The sequence below is a fragment of the Notechis scutatus genome, chromosome Z, assembly GCF_049901735.1.
Source record: "Notechis scutatus isolate UNSWTSFEM ecotype Mainland chromosome Z, rNotScu1.2, whole genome shotgun sequence".
Taxonomy (NCBI): Eukaryota; Metazoa; Chordata; class Lepidosauria; order Squamata; family Elapidae; genus Notechis; species Notechis scutatus.
Window position 1 is genome coordinate 138,622,783 of NC_142025.1, and position 24,379 is coordinate 138,647,161.

Genomic DNA, 24,379 nt, shown 5'->3' on the forward strand with positions numbered 1-24,379 from the left:
CGGTTTACTTTGAGTTTGTATCTGTTGTGTGCTCTTGTGTTGTTATGGTTAAAGCTGAAGTATTCATTGACAGGTAGGACATTGCAATGTATGATTTTATATACCATGCTTAGGTCGGACCGAAGACGGCGTAATTCGAGGTTTTCTAGTTTTAGAATTTCGAGTCTGGTGGCGAAGGTATTCTATAACGGGTAGAAGAGTGGAGAACTCTTCTTGTGAAATACTTCTGGACTTTCTCAATTGTGTTAATATCACATACGTGATAAGGATTCCAGACTGATGAACTGTATTCGAGTATTGGTCTAGCAAATGTTTTGTATGCTCTGGTTAGTAGTGAGATATTACCAGAGAAAAAGCAACGTAGGATTAGGTTAACAACTCTTAATGCCTTTTTGGCTATGTAGTTGCAGTGAGCTCTAGCACTTAGATCATTAGAGGTGAGTATTCCCAGGTCCTTTACAGAGCTTGGGTCATCAACTTATGTTTCCTTGCTGGAAGAAAAACCAATCAATCGAATACAACACTCCAACGGTTTGCTTGCAGTGTTATATGTATTTTTTTAATTGTTTAATAAAGATAGGGGAACATGAAGAAATTTTAAGGTTTTGAGCAGAAAGAGAAATTGTTCCTTTTAAAAACGTTGCTAGGATTAGCCTTCTTTGCTTTGAAGATGGCCTGTCAGTAATGAATTATGACCCCCAATAAAACGGCCAGAGTAGTTGTAAAAATAGCTGGAGAGGCTTCTCTTATTGCCTCTGAGCTGGAAAAATGCAAAGACTTTAAGTTGAAATGAGCAGGGCAAAGTTAGTTTTCCTTTCTAGAAATGCCAGCAAGATTTCTGAAACTTTCTCATTGCATTTGGAAAGGGTTTGTAATTGGATGAATACAGGGATGGATGAGATATACTTGGCCCCTCCCTTTCTTTTACAAATTGGTTCTTTCTGAGTTAGGAGTTGTAATTTGAGACACAGCACTTCTTTCGCCCCTTCCTGGCTTGATACGAAGACAAAGGAATCCTGCATCAGTAAAGGAATAGGAAAAAAAAGGATCGAAGGAGGCAAATTTGATTGCTTTTGAAAGCCAAAGCGTAGGATATTTGAAAAGTCTCTTGCGTAAAAGGGGAAGGGGGGTATTCTTGCCCCTCCCTACAATTAAAACTGAGGCACAAAGCTTAGCATTCCACATTCTCTCCTGGCTTCAACATTGCTTTGCTTTATCACAAATCCAAATTAACTGTCTTTATACTGATGGGCTTCAGGACTTCAAATAACCATATTTTTATTATTCTGTATCCTGTACAGATGCAGATATATTAACTCCATAAAACATCCATAACAAAGTACTTTTATTGGTTCATCAGGTATCCTCATAACTCACATTTGTGACAAAGTTCTTCTTTAATGACAAATCCTTTGCATATCTGTCTTGTAGGTAAAAAGATTGTTATCTGCTATCCTTTTTCTCTCATCTCGTAGCGGTAGAAATAGAACAGTTACCACGAGTCCGTGAGTTCAGCCAAGAGAGGAAACCTCCCCCAACCCCTTGAGGCTCAATTTAGTGACCAATCAGGATTACAGATGTGGTCACATGATATGGACTACATTTCCCAGGATACCTTAACTACATTTACCATGATGCATTCCCTTAAGGGGACAGCTCACAATTGCTACCTAACTATCCAATTCCCATACACTGGCTGGACAGCACACTCCCCGCCTGGAATTATAAATTCCACTGTTAAAAGAAGAGGAAAAAAAAAAATAAACTAAGATAAGCAGTAGACAGTAATGCTAACTGAATAGCAGATAACTATATAACTAAGATAAACAGTTAGCTATGTAACTAAGAAAAACAGTAAACAGTAAAAAAAACAGTAAATAAAGCATTAAACAAAGCAAAGCATGCAAAGCTTGAGGTTCAATCTTCAAGTTCAACCTCTTGGTGCCAGTCTGCTGGTCACCTCTGGTGGCCTTTTAGGGTTTACAGGTACTCTTGGTGGCAATGGTGAAAGTCTGGTGGTCGCTTGCGGCCGTTTAGGGTGTCCTAGCGAAAGTGTACTGATCACCGGTGGCCTTTTAGTCTGGAACGGCATTCTTGTTTTCAATGGCGCTAAAGGGCATTGGAAGGCTGTTGGAATGGATGGTGCTAAGGCATTTGCCTGGGTTGGGGCCTGCATCCGATCGACACTGACAATTCCTGAGATTCCCCAACCCAGGTCTGTCTTGAAGGCAAAGAGTGAGTATCTCGGGCCTCTGACTACTTCAGTTTGCGCTAAGGCATCAGGGACATCGAATCCCAGCAAGACCAAAATATTGGCTTCAGGATCAAGGGCGGGAAACAGATGAGCCATATGCTTCAGGTGAGGTATGCTGCTAGCTACCTCTGGTGTTGCAATGCGGCTGCAGTCATCTGGTATCCCGTTCCATTCCAGCATGGGCGGCAGTAGAAACTGGGAACTTCCATCTAATGACTCTATACAGAGTCCAGTAGCTTCTCTCCCCAACCGTGCGTCTTGGTGTGGTGCACATCGATATCATGAAGTGCACTTCTTCCTTTTGAACATCAAAGAGGTCGAAGAATTTGGACTTGGCTAGTGAGCAATCACTCTGAGGGTCCAGTATTACATACATCTTCACTGCTTCTTCTGGGCATCTATCTGGGTAGACTTTGGCTAAGCAGATCTGATGACATGCGCAAGGGGCTGGTGTGCCACTGCACACCACTGTGCAATTGACACTCACCACTGTGCTTCTGCAGCACATTGAGGCTCCTTGTTCAAAGGAGGGCTACGAGATGTCTGCATAGGTAGATCTGTCTGGATGAAGCGCAGTCGGGTGCTGGTCACTATTGCATAAGTCGCATTGCACCTTGGCTGTGCAGTACTTGGACAGGTGTTTGGATTCACAACACTTGTAGCTGTATTGGTACTCCCTTAGCAACTCTTTTCATTGGGTCAGTGATTTCGCTGCAAACCCAGTGCAGTTGTTCAGTGAGTGATTGTTGTTCAGTACAGATGCAGATAGATTAACTCCATAAAACATCCATAACAAAGTACTTTTATTGGTTCATCAGGTATCCTCATAACTCACATTTGTGACAAAGTTCTTCTTTAATGACAAATCCTTTGCATATCTGTCTTGTAGGTAAAAAGATGCTTATCTGCTATCCTTTTTCTCTCATCTCGTAGCGGTAGATATAGAACAGTTACCACGAGTCTGTGAGTTCAGCCAAGAGAGGAAACCTCCCCCAACCCCTCGAGGCTCAATTTAGTGACCAACCAGGATTACAGATGTGGTTGCGTGATATGGACTACATTTCCCAGGATACCTTAACTACATTTACCATGATGCATTCCCTTAAGGGGACAGCTCACAATTGCTACCTAACTATCCAATTCCCATACACTGGCTGGACAGCACACTGATGCCAAGTCCATTGAAGAACACCAGACATGAGGTGCAGGTTTTGCTTCCTTTTATTGAAATGCTTGCACAAAAGGTGTCCCTGCCAGCAAAATTCCAGAACAAAGGATTAAGAAAGCTTTATACAATTTCACTAAAGCAGAAGGCGAGATATATTTAAACAAATAATCTAATAAATGTTTTAGTAGTGGTCTAACAATTGTCTTATTGGCCTGTAGCTGTCCCTATTCCTAAGTCTTGGCTGATGAATGCTGCAGGAGTCATCTAATACACATTGTATTTGCTCCAGGCCATCCCTATTTCATATTTTCTAGCAGAACTATGCAAGATGTCTAACTCTTTTTATCAGCTTTCTAAGCACCCCGAATTGTTACCACTGTGAATGAGCATTCTTTGTTCATGCCAGACTCCAAATTACAGGCTTCCTGTCTCCTTTCAAGTGATGCCGTAACCTTGCTTTGATTTAGAGGACAGCCCATCATTCCACTTAACATCCATCTTGGTTATCAACCAAAATTCTGGCCCCAATTATAGTCATGTCAAGGATACCTGTATACCAAACTCTCTCAGATGTTTATCTACAACACAAAATCATTGAAAATCACAGGCCAGTTATTCAATGATAGGTACAGGCGGAGACAAAATTCATAATACCAGTTTTTTAATCTCTAACTCCTTCTATATGCCTTCAGCACATTTATCTGAAAGTCTAAACAGAACAAGCCAGATAGTGGAGTAAGGAGGCTACCCTGTACTTGAAACAATGCTGAGATAAAGGAATGGATTAAAGTCCACAGATTGGAAAGCCCTGACCTGGAAAAATGGATTAATAATAGAGGTCAATTAGTGGGCACTGGAAGTGGGTGAACTAATAGGAGGCAAACTGAAACCCCACCAAAAATTGAGAGCATGTACTAAGAAAAGGCTGCATTTTAGGAGATGAATGAAGATGCCATATTTAAACTTTTCAAAGGATGCTCAGGAAAAGGAAGAGGGCATATCCGCATCTACCAATTCATCTGACATTATGGGTAGTCCTTGACTTACAACCACAATTGAGCCCAAAATTTCTGTTGCAAAGCAAGACATTTGTTAAGTGAATTTTGCTCCATTTTATGACCTTTCTTTCCACAATAATTAAATGAATCACTACAGTTAAGTTAGTATCAAAGGTGTTAAGTGAATATGACTTTCCCATTGACTTTGCTTATCAGAAACTGAAGATCTATACTCTGAACTGTCTATTCTGAACTGAACAAATGACCAACCAACATCTTAAGAAATCCACTTGCACTCATCCAAACTTAGATACATATGCATGCCTTATGTCCAGATCTTGCAGTCTCTACTATTGGCACTTCTAGTTGAGTCTACCCCGTGCATGGTAACGTCCAGATCTCCTGACCAACGCACAGAATTCCTAAAATGGACCATGCGTACAGTAGATCACTGAACAAATCAACCTAGAGTTCTCACTTGAACAAATATCTAAACTCACATTAGGCACAAAAAGCAAAGATCTAGCTTTCTAAAGAAGTATAACGCTAGGAAAAGTGGAAGGAAAGAGATGAGGATTAACATCAACATGGAAGATATGAAATAATAGATTGGAGACAGATTTGTCCTAGAGAAAATCTATCTATGTGGTCAATAAGATTTGACACCAACTTGATGGCATATAATAATCAAACAATTTTAGAGATAACATTTTACAATTGTTCTTTGCTACTGAGTTTCCAGTACCATCCACCTATCTTTGAATATGAGAAAAGCACCAGGATGAAATTTTCTTTTCTTATCAACCCTATCCTGTCAAATCACTGAGAGAGTAATTGGCTTGATTCCCCTCCAAAGAAATAGGTAACAAAATCTAATAGAACTTACATGCCTTGAGACTACTTTTAGTGTTGGAACAAGGAGAGGGGGAATAATATTTTAACATCAGTCAACTAAAGATGCCTTATGCATGACTCATTCATGGACTGTGCATAAGATGAAGACCTCATCACAAAGACACAACAGAAAATACATGTTGCCAGAGCAAGTTTGTGCCTTAGTGAGGTCCTTCAAACCATTGTTTCAAGAGTGGTCCACAGCTTGTCAAGATCTCAGAAAGATCTTCTTCCCCAGATATGTTTCACATACAGTATGCAAAGCATGTGGATTAGCAATGACAACCATCCTTTACTTCCTCTTTTTTAATGACAGATGTTCTTCTATCATAGATGTGCTCATTTACGAAAATAACAAGGACAAGGTGAAGTTTGATCTTTACAACGGGAACTCAGGTATTGAAAAGTATATGGGGGTCTTGATAAAATGAGGAAGGCAGGTGTCATGATAAGATACAGCTAGTATATTCTTAATTATTGCTTTCTTATGTCCCATAGCTGACTCATGGTACTCCAACAAAACCGAGCAGGTCCTTGAAAATGTGACCCAAGACCAAGACCCCATTGCTGAAGGTAGTATCTGGATTTGATATGGAAGTTAAAAGGAAAAGCATAATGCTAATATAGATCAGGGTTTCTAGAACTTGTCAATTTTAAGATGTGGAGAATTTGATCCCCCAAATTCTCAAATCAGCATGCTAACTGGGAAATTCTGGGAGTTGAAATCCATAAATCTTAATGTTGCCAAAGTTGAGAAATACTAATATAAAGGAAAGCCAACTGGGTTTTGAAACTAGTGTTCTTCATATATTGAAATGTATCTTTGCACATATCCAGGTATTTTAGCTAGAGGTAATATGAAGTGTACTGTACTGCAACCCCATGTTAGTTAGGAACAGCTAGAAGTAAATCTAAATTGGGTTTTATTTATGAAAAGGCAACTAGACTAATTTTTTGAGTAAAAAGAAGACACACAATCTTTCTATTCTCCCACCACCACCATCCTGTCAGAGCTTATCATTCTCCCTCCCACCAACTCAATTGTCAATAACTGTCTTTCCCTCTCCTACATCATCCAATGCAACTGATGAAGCTTACAGGATAGGAAGTGAAACATCTTCTTTTTCTCAAAAATAATCAACCCAGTTGCCTTTTCAAAAATAAAAACCACTTTTGATAAAATTATGACCTGGATGACTGAGAATCTTCACAGACAGTTAGAAGTACAGTACTCTATTCCAAGTAGACATTGTCATATTGTGGATATATTCCCCCCCCCCCGCCCCGGTCTAACATGCTTAATCTTGTTCTTTATTATAATCCAGATTATTTTTAAACAAAAGTAGTTTAAACAAAGATGTCTGTAGAATTTTGAAATTAACAAATGTATCAACTGTATTGATTTTCAAATTTGTAAAGATACTTTAGCACTAGTTCTCCTGGTTGCAAAACCTTGTGCCAAGGACCCCCAGTCTTCATATCACATCATTGTGGCAACTGCAGATTTTGAAGCATCCCATTACTACAGGTGAAACTCAAAAAATTAGAATATCGTGCAAAAGTTCATTTATTTCAGTAATGCAACTTAAAAGGTGAACCTAATATATGAGATAGACTCCTTACATGCAAAGCAAGATAGTTCAAGCCGTGATGTGTCATTGTTGAGATGATTATGGCTTACAGCTCATGAAAACCCCAAATCCACAATCTCAGAAAATTAGAATATTGTGAAAAGGTTCAATATTCTAGGCTCAAAGTGTCCCACTCTAATCAGCTAATTAAGCCATAACACCTGCAAAGGGTTCCTGAGCCTTTAAATAGTCTCTCAGTCTGGTTCAGTATGAATCACAATCATGGGAAAGACCGCTGACCTGACAGTTGTGCAGAAACCCATCATTGACATCCTCCATAAGGAGGGAAAGCCTCAAAAGGTAATTGCAAAAGAAGTTGGATGTTCCCAAAGTGCTGTATCAAAGCACATTAATAGAAAGTTATGTGGAAGGGAAAAGTGTGGAAGAAAAAGGTGCACAAGCAGCAGGGATGACCGCAGCCTGGAGAGGATTGTCAAGAAAAGGCCATTCAAAAGTGTTGGGGACTTTCACAAGGAATGGACTGAGGCTGGAGTCAGTGCATCAAGAGCCACCACACCAGACAGATCCTGGACATGGGCTTCAAATGTCGTATTCTTCTTGTCAAGCTGCTCCTGAACAACAAACAACGTCAGAAGCGTCTTACCTGGGTTACAGAAAAACAAAACTAGTCTGTTGCTCAGTGGTCCAAAGTCCTCTTTTCTGATGAGAGCAAACTTTTGCATCTCATTTGGAAACCAAGGACCCAGAGTCTGGAGGAAGAATGGAGAGGCACACACTGCAAGATGCTTGAAGTCCAGTGTGATATTTCCACAGTCTGTGTTGATTTGGGGAGCCATGTCATCTGCTGGTGTTGGTCCACTGTGCTTCATTAAGTCCAGGGTCAACGCAGCCGTCTACCAGGAGATTTTGGAGCACTTCATGCTTCCTTCCAGAGACGAGCTTTATGGGGATGCTGACTTCATTTTCCAGCAGGACTTGGCACCTGCCCACACTGCCCAAAGCACTAAAACCTGGTTCAATGACTGTGGGATTACTGTGCTTGATTGGCCAGCAAACTCACCTGACCTGAACCCCATAGAAAATCTATGGGGCATTGCCAAGAGAAAGATGAGAGACATGAGACCGAACAATGCAGAAGAGCTGAAGGCCACTATTGAAGCATCCTGGTCTTCCATAACACCTCAGTAGTGTCACAGGCTGGTAGCTTCCATGCCACGCCGCATTGAGGCAGTAATTGCTGCAAAAGGGGCCCAAACCAAGTACTGAGTACATATGCATACTTATACTTTTCAGAGGTCCAATATTGCTCTATGTACAATCCTTGTTTAATTGACTGCATATAATATTCTAATTTTCCGAGATTGTGGATTTGGGGTTTTCATGAGCTGTAAGCCATAATCATCACAATTATGACAAATCACAGCTTGAACTATCTTGCTTTGCATGTAATGAGTCTATCTCATATATTAGTTTCACCTTTTAAGTTGCATTACTGAAATAAATGAACTTTTGCACGATATTCTAATTTTTCAAGTTTCACGTGTACAGGAACATTGCTTTCCTTCCTTTTCCTTCTTAATGTTTTAGTTATTTATTAAATTTATATGCCGCTCCTCTCATTATCAAGTGACCTTCTATGTCTTATGAGAACTTTCAGGGTATTTCCCATAACAACAATTGACTCCGTAAGATACTGACAAAGTTATTGAATCATGGAGTTGCTGGTGATAATCTACTGTATTTATTTAACAGACAATGAAAACTATATAAATTTGGAAGAAGAGTGTCCTATGAACTCTGGTACAGCACGACTCATAGCAGGTATGAAATAGAGACTAAAAAAAACCCCAACCAAATCCAGAATGTGTTATCTCCAATCTTTCTTCATCAACAAAAGCCAACTTATTTCTAGAAGGCATATTTATTATTACTATTACAGATAGTCTTCAAGTTACAACCACAATGGGACCAAAATTTCCACTGCTAAGTGAGGCACTTGCTAAATGAGTCACACCCAATTGATGATCTTTTCTGCAGGTAAGCAAATTGCTGCAGTGGATAGGATAGGTAAGGATAGGATAGGATGTGGTAGGGTAAGGTAGAAGGATAGAATAGAATAGAATAGAATAGAATAGAATAGAATAGAATAGAATAGATCCCCATTTGCAACATTCTGACAAGCAAAGTCAACGGGGAAGCCAGATTCATTTAACAACTGAGGCAAGAAAGGTAATAAAATGGGGCAAAATTCACTTAACAAATGTCTCACTTAACAACAGAAATTTTGGGCTCAATTGTGGTGGTAAGTCTAGGGCTACCTTTATTTTATATCTTATTTATTTAAGGAAATTCCATCAAATCAGTGCAGTTGGAAGTTGAGATTTGTTAGAGTGGTAAAACAAGATAGAGGTCTGATATATATAATTGGTAAGCTGAAATCACCACATCACAGTGATTCCAAATGGGGTTTTATCAATATTAAATACACAAAGTATAATGATTAGAAACTGGCTGCTACTTAGAGATGATACAATTAAGTCTTGTGTAAGAGGCAGTCTATTTATGCTAGTTCTGGAGAACACAACTAGTTAAGTTGCATTGTTTTTATATAGTACCTCGTTTGTGGAAATCTTGGATGCTTTGGGCTGCTCAGTATAAAGATTACTAGACAGGAAATCTCTGCTTTTAAGAATTTATATTATATTACTGTAAATGCTGTATAAAATGCCATTTAGCTATTGGTATCCATCTCTGCTTCCAGGTTTACGCTTCCAGCTGGCTCTGGACATCCATAAGGACAGGCAGGACGGAGACAGCGAACCTTCTACAGGTAAGTAAAACCACGAAATATTCAAACTTCTCCTGGGTCTCTGCTCCTACCTACCAGATTGATGTATAGCATTACCATCTTTTTATTTTTAAAACTTCCTTCCTGCATATGTAATTTGAAATGCATGAAAAATACATTTGCATTTTGAAAGCCTCTATGGAAAGGAAACTGAGCATAATGTATTTTGTATGCATCATCTGAAGCCCTCTAATCTTGCCCTATTCCTACTATGGATTACCCATACAGGTAGTCCTCAACTTAAGACCACAATAGGGATGAAGAAATTTCTTGAATGAGTGTTAAGTGAGGCATCATGTGACCGCATCCGATTTTAGTCTTTTTTGCCACAGTCATTAAGTGAGACACCACGTGACTATGACTTACAACCTTCTCTGCCAGCTTTCCCATTGGCTTTGCTTGTTGGAAGCCAGTTGAAAAGATGGTCATATGCTGCAATAGTTGTAAGTGTGAGGACTGGTAATAACTTTTTTCAGCATCATCATAACTTTTGACAGTTGCTAAACAAATGGCCATAAGTAAAAAATTACCTATCATTTCTTAATGCTGACATGAATTCCCTACACCTCCCATGTTTTGAAGCTTTGCATCCATCCTGCATCTATCCAAGACTGTTTTAATCCCTTGGAGCAGATATTCTACACAGGTAGTCCACGATTTACAACAGTTCATTTAGTCACAGTTCAAATTTACATTGAAAAAGTCATTGAAAAAGTGGCTTATGATCGTTTTTCATACTATGCAGCACCCCCACGGCCATGTGATCAAAATTCAGATGCTTGGCAACTGACTCATATTTATGACGTTTGCAACGTCCCAGGGTTATGTGATCACCTTTGCAACCTTTCTGACAAGCGAAGTCAATGGGGAAATCCGATTCGCTTAACAACCATGTTACTAACTAAACAACCGCAGTGATTCACATAACAACTATGGCAAGAAAGGTTGTAAAATGGAGCAAAACTCATTTAACAAATGTCTCACTTCGCAAAAGAAATTTGGGGCTCAATTGTGGTCATAAGTTGAGGACTACCTGTACTCTGATTTATTTTAATGTCGTTCTATTGCCAGTTCCAATTGGCTACAACAGCTGGCATGGTCATTCCCCTCCAAGAGCTAATTACTGCCCTTTACAACAATCCTTGGGCTGCTTGGCAACAATGGGCTGCTTGGCAATTATGAGCTGCTTGGCAACTATATTCTCAGGATGGAAAACAAACAGATTAGGTTGTCATGCAGAATTGTGGATAACCTCAATAAATTTATTTGTTCTATCTATAGGTGATAACAATGCAATAGCACTAATTACAATAAACCGAATCACAATAAAATAAAATAGAATAATTAAAAAGTGTTAGATACAAAGAACTCAAAATGAGATTTATTTAGGACAGATTTATTACTTTACAAAATTCTTTTTGAGATTAAATGACAGCAGAGCAACAGTAGCAAGCTGAATGCTAAGAGTTAGAAACATTTTGAAAGAATATAATTGAACTATTCAAGGTCTGAACCCTTGAATTGATCTACTGTCAATCATTTGGCCCTAATCCCAATACAAATGGGGCACTGGGGAAACATAGTAAACGATGTCCTCCATTGGACCAAGGGACGGATAAGATGTTCAACAGGATGCTTGCAAAACCTCCCTTCAAGATACAGTGGAAGGCGTGGCTGAAGGGTGATAGTATTTACCAGACAAATAGTATCAGGAGTAATTAACATAGCCCTATTTTGAGAAGTCCCTGCTTTGTTCATCAGGGTCTCAGTCCTATGAAGAGATGAATGGATCCTTATGCCCCACTGCTAGCAAGCTGTTTTACCTGCATACCAACACAAGCAATGAAGAGGGTGAGTATCAAAACTCCTGGATTCTCTAGGAAGGATGTTGGTTGCAGGAACTTAGAAGAAGAAACTTCAAGGACTACTTTCACAGAATCTGAGAATGGATTGCTAACAAACAAGGTTGTCCACTTTGTGATAATGGTTAAGGCATTAGACTAGGATTTGGGAAACTGAGGTTCAAGTTGGTCATCAGCCATGAAAGGTTACTAGATGACTTTAAGCCAATCATTCATTCTCAACCCAAGGTGGTATTTAGCAGGTTCTGACCAGTTCTGGAGAACCGGTAGTGGAAATTTTGAGTAATTCAGAGAACTGGCATATATCACCTTTGATTGCCCCTGTCCCCATCTATTCTCTGCCTCTCAAGTCCCAGCTAATCGGCTGAATCTTCTTTGGTTGCCCTGCATAGGAGAACAGAGCTGGAAAGTAGGTTAGTGGGGTGGGGAGGGAATGGGATTTTATAGTATCCTTCCCCTGCCACACCTTCCAAGCCGTCCCCACCAAGCCATGCCCACAGAACCGGTAGTAAAAAAAATTCAATCCCACCACTGTCTCAATCCAATCTATCTCACAAAGTTGTTTTTTTGGGGGGGTGGGGGAGGGAAGTGCTGCGCATAGCATCTTAAACCCTTGAATAAGAGGCAAGATTTTAAAAACCCAATAAGCAAAATAGTTATTTTTCATATTCAAATAATTTAAAGCTACTTCCAGTAGATGCTGGAACCAAACTCAGGAAGTATTCTTCTGCAGTTTAAGGACAAGCAACAGAAAGGGAGGGATGTTTTCCAAAGCCATAGTATTGCAATGAATTACAATGGGTGACTTTTTTCTTAAGAGGGGCTCTTTTGCATTTAAAATTATGTGGCAGATGGAGGAAAACTTTCTCTTTTGGCAAATGCAATCAAATCAACAGCTGCTGAAATGTGCCTTGAGGTTTTATTGATCTACAAACATAGAATATTTTATCTGAAGCAGAGAAAACATTTGCATGCAAACAAGCACATTTGTCAAACTAATTACCGTATGTCATCTTCCTGGTTTCCTTATTTAGGAATAATAGCTGATTTAGGGGGGAAAACCCCAATCTTGTCCTTGACCAAACATACTTATTTTTAACTTGCTTCTTTCCATAGGAACTTGACCAAGACTAAAAGTATGGAACAAAGAGACTTGTTTCTAATTTCTATATAGTCTGTGCTTGTTATATCTGATTCTCTTTTCTCTGGCAGAACTTTTCTTTGTGTATGTTTCACAATAGTTTCTTGCCTACATCTAGTCCTTGATTTACAACCACAATTGAATCCAAAATTTCTATGGCTAAGCAAGCAAGACAGTTGCTGAATAAATTTTGCCCCATTTTACGAACTTCCTTGCCACAGTTGTTAAGTGAAACATTGCTGTTGTTAAGTTAGTAACATGGTTATTAAGTGAATCTGGCTTCCCCATTGACTCTGTTTGTCAGAAGATCACAAAAGATAACCCCATAACCCCAGGACATTGTATAAATGTCCATCATAAATACATGCTAGTTGCCAAGCATCCAAATTTTGATTACACAACTAGGGGATGCTGCCATGGTTATATGTGTGAAAAACAGTCATAACATACTTTTTTTCAGTGGAGTTATAACTTCAAATGGTCACTAAACAAATGTAAGTTGATCTTCACAGCATGACTGACTTCCTGTCTGTTCTCCACAGTTGCCTCTTCCTATAGCAGCGCGTCACTAAAAGAGGCCAAGTATTGGGACAACATTTTCACATCAAAATGGGTCAAGAACCAAATTCAATGAATTTTAAAGCAGCCAAGTACCAAGATACCACTGTACTTGGAGCGGCCAGTACAGTATTAAAGACAGGACGGGGTGGGGGGGGGGAGGCTAACTCTGAACCACTTGGATATCTCCAACTCTCCCCAGTTCCAGAAATCTTATTGTCATAAACTGCAATTGGAAATTCAATTAATCTATAACAAGTTTCTCACTGCAGATGCCGACTCTTATGAAAATATGGAAAGCCCCACGAGCCTCAACTCACGGAGAGATGGCATCTTGGATCCACATGGAGAAGGCAAGTTGAAAGAAGTTGTGGAGCTGGAAATGTTTCCATAGGAATGCTGCTTATTCAAACTTGTTTTTGTAGTTCCAGAGTTAGAAATTTATCTTTTGCCAGGGAAATAAATCATGTGGGTCTGGGTTGGTTCTTTTTTTTTTTTTGCTAGTGTTGGAAGAAATATCCATCTGGGCTCAGTTCCAAGGGGGAAGAAAGACACTGGAAACATGGAGGCTGATTGGAAAGATGGTTTAATGGAGCAGAACCATTAAGCACATGGTGTTGATGCAGCTGAACACAGGGAATGGAGAGAGAGGGTTATTTATACCGTCTCTTGGGCTTTGAACTTGAGCTTCCTGTTCCTGTGGCAAGGGCATGTATTCTATTGATTGCAGTCAGACTCCCATGTGGAATCATGTTTGTCTGAATCGAGTTTGGTTGAAGTTTGCTGGGGGATGTAATGAAGGGGCTTGGTTGTGCCATGTGGTGAGCTCTGATGATAGATAATCCTATTATGTCCTGGAGAGTAATGTCTTAATCCCATCACACTGGAGCTGGGGTCTTTCGTTTTGTAGATAGGCTGGCCCAGTCCTCAATGGCCACCACATATGTGCTGGGGGCAGGGAGCTTCAGGGAGCTAAGTTTCTGTCTCCCTTAAGATTTCTATTTCTCTTTAGGGGAAATATTCTGCTTTTTAAAATATTTCCTAAAATATTTCATTGGTCTAGGAGAGGGATGGGCGCTAACTTTCTACACTAGTTAAAGAAAGCATCCGGTTTAATGAATTCAGTGTTCTATATTACGTTTAAATTGCTGCAGATCCCATAGCATGCAAGAAACGTTGCTCCTACAGGATCTATGTCATGGGTTTGTGTTTCTTTCCCCAGCATGATCTACCCAGTCTTCATTTCTTCCACAGGTTCTTCCTCTGGCTCCAGATGGCCACACATCTCTGTTCCTTTTGGAGGTGATCTCAGAGGTGGATTGCTATGCTCAGACTAGTATTGCCACAGCATGAGAACAAGCTGGGAGCAATTCCTTTCTTCTCTGAATTAAAGATATTTCTACCCAGAATTCTATTCTGTTGTTCCAAGAGATGAGGAATGTTGACTGTGTTAGACGTCAGTTCTTTTACAAGAGAAGAAAACTCTGGTAGATTAGACTTATGTCTGATGTCTAGCAGTTAGAGCAGTGAAGAATGACAGAAGGATTTTTGAAGGAGGTATGGGTAGAAACGTTCATTTTTCAATTGCTCAGAGACTCTAAAAATGTTTATTTTGTTTCACAATTACTTCCAAACTTGGACATTATAAAAAGCAGTTTATGGGTCTGATGAATCAAAAATTGGCAGATGGATAATATTACTCAGAGAATAAGCTCTGGAACAAGGAACTCTCTTGCTGATTTATTAATTCTTATGATAAGTAAGAAAACACCCCTTCTTCATTTAAGACTGTGTTGACTGGTGTGTATGACAATCACAAAAAGACTGTTCATTTTCAGACACTGAAACAGCATTTCAAGCAAAAAGCATAAGATTATAAATGCTCTTTCAACAAAAGATTCAGTACATACTTTGCTAAATAATTGTTTTAACTGGAAAACATATTCAATGGAGGTGATGTGCCTATCCTTGCAAAGATCAGAATTGTGCAAACCTCTGGTTATTATAGGAAAGCAAAAGTTGGGACTTTAAAAAAAAGCAGGCCAGGAAGAGGAGTGATGCTTTTGGGACGCTTGTGTTGAAGGAGCCTCCTGAAAATACTGTGGCTAGCCAGGAAAACAAACAAATAGGTCATTGAACAAATCAATCCAGAAGTCCTACTTAACTCACAAATGACCAGACTCAAATTATCCTACTTTGGACAACTATGTGAAGATCTGACTCTCTTGAAGAAGGCTGTAATGTTGGGGAAGGTGGAAAGAAACAGAAGAGGATGACCAGGAGCAAGGTGGATGGACTGGAAGTAATGATGGGATCATCAGTGGAAGACTGAAGGACTGGATTAGTGACAGATCTTCATATAGAAAATCTATCTATGCGGGTTCTAAGTGGAACCAACTTGATGGCACATAATCAAATCAATTTTTAAAGGGCAAAATCTGTCAGGGATTTTGGTGAAGGGTATAAGAAGCTACGGTCATTAGACATGCATATGTCAAGAAAAACAAGAACGAAGGAGGGGAAGAACATGTTACGTCCAGTAGGAATTTTTTTCTTTTATTAATAGATGTGTTCCTGCATATCTGTCAAAAAAAGACACATTAGGCTAGTTGAGACATCTATTCAGCCGTAATTTAATGAAGATCTACAACAATAATAATGCTAAGCTCCAAATGATATCTAGGTTCATACGTTATGTTATAATATATCAACATCAAACATATTCCATTATAGCTTAGTACAGTGTAAAGCCCATGATTTATTTATCTCCTGGCTATATAAAAAGGACCTCATTGCACTGTTAACAAACTGGGGAAACTTGTCCCAGTGTATTATTTTTCTTATTTTTCTTATTGTCATCTGTTTTATCAGGTCCTATATCCCATAAAATAAAGTATTCTGTATTAGATTGTCTTCTGCTTCTCATCACCTTGTGATCTCAACAACCTCGCTTTTAATTTAGGTCAGGTAATTGTAATCTTATGCAGAAATGAAGACATTTTTTTTGAAAACATTCCAACAGCTGGTGCCGGTGCTACATAAAGGTAGTCCTCAACTTACAACAATTTGTTTAGGGACCAAAGTTACAGTAGCACTAAAAAAAATGATTTACAACATTTTTTTTGCATTTATTACCATTGTAGCATCCCTATGGATATGTAGAGAAAATTTGGACACTCTGCAATTGGCATGTATTTATTTACAATTGCAGTGCCCGGAGATCATATATGATTACCTTTTTAAAAAACAAACAAACAAATTTTATTCAGTTTTTCACATAAAAACAAAAATCTGTTTTTAGTAGACAACATATTTCCGGGTCATCACCTTTACATACAAATATGACAGCAATTATACGTTCATATATGCGTACTTAATTCTATTATTACTTTTTCCAATCCAAATTTTCAGTAAGGAGAGAAACAAACACATTAATTCTAGCCTCTTTCATTAATCTCAATCGAAACATCTTTTTGTTTCATTTCAATTATTTCAAATATAATCCTTTAATATTTATTTTAAAAATAAAGATAAACAATATGTGTTTGCCTAATAATAATAATAATGATGATGATGATAATAATAAAAAAGGTTACCAATGTCTCCCCTTGCTTTTAATAGTCTATATTAACTTATTAATTTAGTTGGTTCTTTGGTCTGTCATATTCCCTTTCCATTACACATTCTTTTTATAAATTCTAGATTAATACAAATTTTAACACTAAAGAAAAAAAACAAGTATAGGTTTCCCCCTTTTACTGCTTTGAGTGTGACACCTCAATGGTTAAAATATACCTTTATTCCCTCATCTTGATTCCCAATAAGCCATTATTTTTAAGAAGTTACAATAATAATCATTACATCTTTTCATTTGGATTCCGCAGCATATTTCCCCCCCTTAATTTTTTAATAAGAGTTATCAGTATCTATATTACCCTATTTTCTAAATATTTTTAATTGCAGAAATATTCTTATTACCCCTTGTCACCCTACAGAATCCCCTTTTTAATTCATTAACCATTATCTCTGAAAAAACAATTTCTTTTCAACATTTTACTATTTCTGTATTTCTTTATTTCATGCACCTGTTTCTTACTGCTTCTCCTCCCCCTCTTTTCCCCATATCTTTTCTCATTCCAATTTATATCCCTCTCTTTCTTAATATCTTCCTTTCCCCTTTTCTGCTGGGTCTTTCTGTCTTTCCCGACTTCACAGGTGTTCCCCCTTTTGATTGCCTTCTTAAATCCCAACTTTTTAACTTTCCTTCTTTCCCCACTTCTTTGTAGTGTTCTTTGTGTTAATTGTCTATTTAAGATGTCTTCTCCTTGAGTCGACTCCTCCTCCTCTGAAGTTCTTTCTTCTTGTTCTTCAATCGCCATTTCCATTTTTTTATAACACAGAACAAAGTGATTCGCCTCTTTCCTGTAGTAATTCTCTCATATTTTTAAGTTCCATTTTTAATTCCCGAAGAGATATCATCATTACACACTCTTGTATTTTATGATCGTTAAAGTCCACACACACACACAAAAAAACACTTTTACTTTCCTTCTTTCTTCTTTCAATTTTCTAAAGTTCTCAATTATTCCAGCCCAGGGTCTATACCAAAAACATCAATCAATCCCACAGTCAGTCTTTCCTTGCTTTTTTCTTTATTCTGGTTCTGCTTTCACTTTCTAAGATTCTTACTTTGTTTCAATATTTCTTTAATGTTATATCCACACAAGTTTATTCAGAAACAGGATGCTTTCCCTTTTGTTTGAGCTCAAGTTGTTGTCAAAAGGTGGCACTGTCCATTATACAAAGTCACCTTTTCCCCCAATTTTTTTTCAATATTCCAGCACAGTCCAGTCTCCAATTTGTAAACTTTATTATTATTATTTTTTGACAATCTTAAGTCCAGCTTTATTTTATGCCTGTTTATTGCCAAAATATTTTAGTCCAATTTAGTTAAATCTTTAGTTCCTGCTTCTTCCTTTCCCAGTTTAAAGCCCCGCTTAGCTGTCAAAAATATTTTCTTATTTTTTTTTCCCTGTCCCTTTGTAATTTCGCCGCTCACTTTTATTTTCTTAAAAATTCCATATTACCTTAATCCCGGGGTACTTTTGTTTCGTTGTATCACCCAATTGTCCCGGTTCAGATGTTATCCACCTCTTTCTTCCCTCCTGCACAAATCTTAATCCAGCTGAGTCCTCCTCTTTGGGGTGGCCATTTTAAACCACCGCTGCAGTCGTCTTTGTGGGGGGGAGACCAAGCCCAGGAGGGGAGATGCGGCTCCCCTCAACTTGGCTTGCGGCTTCCCCTTACTCCACCGCCCCTCCAAGACAGCTTCAGCCCCTAATCGTAATGATTGGGGCTCTCCAACGAAAGAGCTCGGACCATAGCCACAGAGAGTCGCGATCTATGGTCTGTCAGTGAGGAGGCTCCGCCTTCGGCTCCATATATGATTACCTTTTGTGACCCTCTAACAATTAAAGTCAGTGGAGAAGGCAAATCCTCTTAACAACCATAGTGATTTACTTAACTATGGTAGCAAGAAAAGTTGTAAAATGGGGCAAAATTCACTTAACAGCTGTCTTGCTTAGCAACAGAAATGTTTGGCTGAATTGTGGTCATCAGTAAAGAACTACCTGTAACTGTTCCTAGTCTTATACCAGGGGTGGGCAAACTACGGCCCGCGGGACACATCCGGCCCGTTGGTCATTTTAATACGGCCCGCCTCTGAAAAAAAAATATTCCCCTCTGAAAAAAAAAATTGGGGCTGGCCAAAAAGAGACCCGCAGCCAAAAATTGCACATACAACACGGAGCTGGGCAGCCGCTTCCCTGGTAGCGGGGCCAAGGCCACCGCCGGGCGCCCACTGCTTTCCCTCGCCAGGGCTGGGCGGTGGCGTGTTGCCCTGCGCCGCGTGGCCCCCGCCTGGCAGCATGCTTCTCAGCTGGTCTCTCCTCCTCGCCATACAGAACAAACAGGCAGAGAAGGAGGAGACCAGCCGGCTGGTGGGAAGCTTTCTGCGCCGAAAGAGGCAGCTACTAATCTCTGGCTTTGCTCCGCTTCTCCAATGGTCCGGCACCACCCTGTTCTTCTTGTGCTGCGAAAGAGGCGGCTAATGATCTCCGGCTCCGCTCTGCTTCTCCAACATCCGGCGCCACCCTGTTCTGTGTCAGGCCCAGCAAGTCCGAGCAGCCGGCGCACAGAACAGGGCAGCGGCGGATGTTGGAGAAGCAGAGTGGAGCCGGAGATCATTAGCCGCCTCTTTCGCAGCACAAAAGCCTCCCCAACTGACCAGGTGCTCTCCTCCTTCTCTGCCTCCTTCTCTGCCTCTCCCCTCTTGCTCCTCACAGTTGCCCTGAGCTGGTGCGGTTCTTTACTTGGGCAGCCAGACGCCCGCAGCAGCGCCCGCAGCAGCAACAGGCAGTTCTGCCCGGGCTCTGCTCAGGTGTCCGGCTGGGGCTGTCAGGAGTTGCTACCGCCAGCGCAGCTCCGCGCGGCTCCAGTCCCGCGTTGCCTTGGGAAGGGAAAGGCAAAACCAGGAGCCGCTGAGCCTGAACCTCCGGTGCCGCTGCTGCCATTGCAAAGCACCGCCGCAGCTCTTCCTTTTTGCCTTTCCCTTCCCGAGGCAACGTGGGACTGGAGCCGCGTGGAGCCGTGCCGGCAGTAGCAACTCCTGACTCAGGGGCCTCCGAGGGGAGGGAAGGAGAAGAAGAAGGGGGAAGGGGGGCGATTCCCAAAAATCTTGTGCTGACCCGGCCTGTCTGTCAAATTTTAAAAGTGAATGCGGCCCCCCGAGCCAAAAAGTTTGCCCACCCCTGTCTTATACAATTGAAATTAAGTGGAAAGAACAGTGATTCTACTAGATGAGGGAAATACTGCTGCACACTGACACATTGTCTGCCTTTCCCCTACCTGATGCCATGTACAGTTGATGTATTTGGGATTTATAGTCCTGATACAACTCAAAATACATTATCAAAATGCAGTACAGGTTGTCCTTGACATACATCTGCCCTTGGAAATAGGATTTCTGTTGCTAAGCAATACAATTCTTAAGCGTGTCAAGCATGATTTTAATGACCTTTTTGCCATGGTTCTTGAATGAGTCACTAAATTATTAAGCGAAGCCCATACTGAGTTTGCTTGTCAGAAGCCAGCTGGGGAAATCGTAAATAGCAATCACATGACCCTGAGACAACCATAGTACATACATGTCTTTTGCCAAGTGCCCAAATTTTGATCACATGTTGCTGGAGATGCTGCAGTGATCATAAATGCAAAAATCAGTCACATGCCCCTTTTTCAGTGCCACTGTAATTTTGAACAGTCTCTAAACGAATGGCTGCAAGCCACTGAGCAGTATGCACACTGTACAGCAGGGGTCACCAACCTTTTGGATCTCAGGGACCACTAAACTCATACTTTTAAATCCCGAGAACCACTAATATGACTTTTTTTAAAAGCTAATATATTTAATATAATTTTTTATGTTAAATATAAATTATATATATATATATATACACACACACACATACATATACATACATACATATATGTATGGTATTCGGCTCTGTTTGGGTATTTTCCCACGTCATTATAGTTGTGCTTTTAAAGTTGTAGCGACGTTTCGGCAGAATCTCATCTGCCATCATCAGGCTTCTGTATTGTGTTCATCTGTGAGTCAGGCTTTCACAGCCGTTTCTGTTTTAAATTTGGGGCTAGCCTACTGCTGTGTTAGAATGGTTTTTTTTCTTCATCCTGATTGGTTGGGAGTCTTGGTCTGTGTTATTGGTCTTGGAGTTTGCTGCAGCAGTAGCGCCCTGAGTTGCCTTAGCATGCTCGGTTAGTTAAGAATCGCGCTACCCAGAGAAGGAAGTGGTGCTGAAGGAGGAGGAGGCAGTAGTGGAGAAGCAAGCAACTCAGGGCGCTACCGCTGTGGCAGCTTTGCCTGCGTTTCCAAGCTTTGATGTTGGGAGAGGCAGCAAGGGCTGGAAAAGGAGAGACCTGTGCATGGCTCTGGCTCCCTTTTCTTTTCTGCCTGCACGTGGGCGGGGGGGGGGGAGGAAAGAGAGAGAGCCGGGAGCAATTCAAAGCTAGAGAACTAATGGGGAAGAGCTGACAGCGGGCACTGGGGGAGGGGACTGCTGTTGCTGCCGCCGCCAGATGTAGGAGCTGGTTGGTGCGTGCTTCTCAGGGGCCTGACTTCAGGGTCCATCGGAGAGCCAGGAGGCGCAAGAACTGCGTGGCCCAGATTAATTGCTTTTGGGGGCCATTTCTTTTGCAGCCCACCAAAATATTTCCACATCCCACCAGTGGGCCATGGCTGCTGCTGTACAGTATGATGTTTCTATAAAGCCTGGATTTTGCTCAAACTTCAATCTTATCAGAATAAACTTTGGGAAATAAGACAAGACTCAAAAAAGTAATTTAAAAATGTGATAGTGGTCTCATTTTAGTTTTCATGTCATGAAATCTTGGATTTCATGCCATCTAAGATGTTTCACCAATCTTTCCAGGTTGGCGGCCCGGCACAAGGGGCTGGGGGGGAAAAGAGGGGATAATTTTGTCTGAAGGGCAGTGCATGCATGTGTGCGCGCACAAAGCTTCATTTGTGTGAATGGCAGCACACACACCTGCCACTTGTGCAAGTGTGGCTGTGAGTGCTGGTGCTCGCCACCCATACAAATGGGGCTGTGCGCATTCACACTGGCCTAACACATGGCCCAGTTGCAAATAGGCCACGGCCCGGTAGCCCACAGGTTGGGGACCCCTGATCCAAGTTGCAAAGTACATTACAACCTCTGAAACAATAAGACCCCCATGGAGAAATTTAATTTAACTCTGATTGCAGGAAAATACAGAAGGCCAGAAAACTGCAAATAGAAAAGGAAGTCCTGAGAACAAAAAATTGGCAAATAACTTAGAAAGGAACATGGAGGAGAGCCAGTGGGAAATATTGTGACTGTGCTGCAGAAAACTTTCAGAGGCAGAACTGCAGAAAGTTAGATTGTAAATTACAGAAGGAAACAGGAGAGCGGATATCACAAGAAAAGCTATCATGTGTTTGAAGATAAGCCCAGTGAAGAACATGTGTAAAAAGACTGGGGAAAAAGCACTTCTTTTCATCTTCTCTATATTATAACACATTTACACAATGATTCTTTAAAAGATCTGTATGTCATTCAGATAGTCTATTCAACAATTATATCTCATCCTATTTTTAACTAGGGGGCTGGTTTTTTCCCCCTTATTTGAATAAAGATAAAAGCACACACATACCCATGCATACACACACACTCATTCTTGTAAATAAATCTGCACTTATTTGGTTGATGAATAAAATAAAGTGAATTGATTGCACTTGAATCAGCAATGAATTAGCAATTAAAATTTGCAGTGACATTGGTGTGGTGGCTAATGCAGTTCAACAGCATTTAGTTATAAACATGCCCTAGTTGAAATTACCCAAAAGAGTAGAACGAAAGATCTAATTAACAAGATGATTCTGGAAAACTGCAGGAGAAGGAAAACCAACCTGAATGTAGCATGCATTGATTACAAGAAGGCATTTGATTCCCTACCACATGATTGGACAATAGAAATAACAGGGGGCCAGTAGAAACATCAGAAGCTTTGTGCAAAGATCTATGGCACTGTTACGAACTAAGCAAACGCACGAGTTTAAAATCCTAATAGTTTTACTTCCACAGCAGGCTCATAATCCTGCACTTCTCATTGGCCCGCAGTTAGCAGATCGTGATTGGTCGTTTCCGACTAGTCTGATTGGCTGATAGCGGGTCGCCGCTGATTGGACATTTCCAGCGCGGCAAACTTAAATCATTGGACACTGTGACAGCAGCCAGCTCTATAAAAGGAGCTGCTGCTGCCCTAGTGAGTTGTTCTTTTTCTGAAGTCACTAATAAAGAGTTGAGTCACTATCCGATGCCTCGTCTCCGTTCTTTGCGCCCACTCCTCCAGATCTAACAGGCGCAATGGAAAATGATCAATGATGATGGATTGGGAAAGGTTACTATCAAAAGAGGAATCTTCCAAGGAACCTCACTAACACCACGACTCTTTATCATTGCACTGATTCCTCTGTTGACAATAGTGAATAAATTAGGGCATGGCTATCAAACATCAAAAACACCTGCTAAATTATCCCACCTCAACTTACAACCATTCAATTAGTGATCTTTCAAAGTTACAGTGACACTGAAAAAAGTGACTTACGATTGGTCCTTGCACTTAGAACCAACAAAGCATCGCCATAGTGAAATGTTCAATATTTGAGAATTTAGCAACCAGCATATATTTACAACAGTTGCAACATCCTGGGGTCTTTGGATCACTCCTTGCAACCTTCCAAACCAGCTTCCAGGAAGCAAAGTCTATGAGAGAAGCTGAGTCACTTAATGACTATTGTTAGGGATAACATTGTTTACCTAACTTAGTTTGGGTAAAATAATATATAAACTATGTTAGTGAGTTTAAGTGTATATATCACTTTAAACTGTAAACCAAGTTTTTGGGTGCGGTTGTAAAATCACCATAAGAGGGAGCAAGAGAGCTCACTGTTTGCCGGCTTTTACTGGAATGCTGACAATGAAGGATTGATGGTGATAAACTGCGTGTTTGCTGAGAAGAAGAAAGGAGGTTTGATTTTCTTCATATCTCTGACTGCAAAAGAGATATATCACTGGACTGATTGATTGTAAGTTTAATGAACTCTTTTTCAACACTGGACTTTGCAAACTGAATAACCCCCGGACTGACTGAACTTAGTATATGACATATGGACTATTTGACTATGCTATAACTCTTGCTGGAATAAAAACTATTTAACTTGCACAGTGTATCTGTCTTACTGAGTGTAAGCTACTACAACGTTTTGTCTCACATATCTGCCTGCCTGCTAGACTGCCGTTGCACGTTCTGCTAGGGTGTATATCCCTAACAACTATGTTATCCACTTAACAACTGCAGTGATTTGCTTAACAACCGTGATGAAAAAGGTCATAAATTGGGCAGGGCTCACTTAATACCTGCCTCTTTTTAACAACAGAAATT

At 40.3% G+C, this 24,379-nt stretch overlaps 1 protein-coding gene across 2 annotated transcripts in view; it reads left to right on the forward strand.

Annotated features, from left to right (window-relative positions):
- Positions 1-16,221, forward strand: part of CD19 (CD19 molecule) — a 38,729-nt gene extending 22,508 nt beyond the window's left edge. The window contains exons 11-17 of one of the 2 annotated variants that reach the window (XM_087947559.1): positions 5,648-5,710; positions 5,813-5,887; positions 8,659-8,727; positions 9,668-9,736; positions 11,516-11,605; positions 13,588-13,668; positions 14,570-16,221. In XM_087947559.1, the coding sequence (XP_087803685.1) occupies positions 5,648-5,710; positions 5,813-5,887; positions 8,659-8,727; positions 9,668-9,736; positions 11,516-11,605; positions 13,588-13,668; positions 14,570-14,652 (530 nt within the window). In that variant the 3' untranslated portion in view covers positions 14,653-16,221. The remainder of the gene's footprint in view (positions 1-5,647; positions 5,711-5,812; positions 5,888-8,658; positions 8,728-9,667; positions 9,737-11,515; positions 11,606-13,587; positions 13,669-14,569) is intronic. The other variant, XM_087947560.1, reaches the window with a different exon arrangement.
- Positions 16,222-24,379: the final 8,158 nt, after the last annotated feature.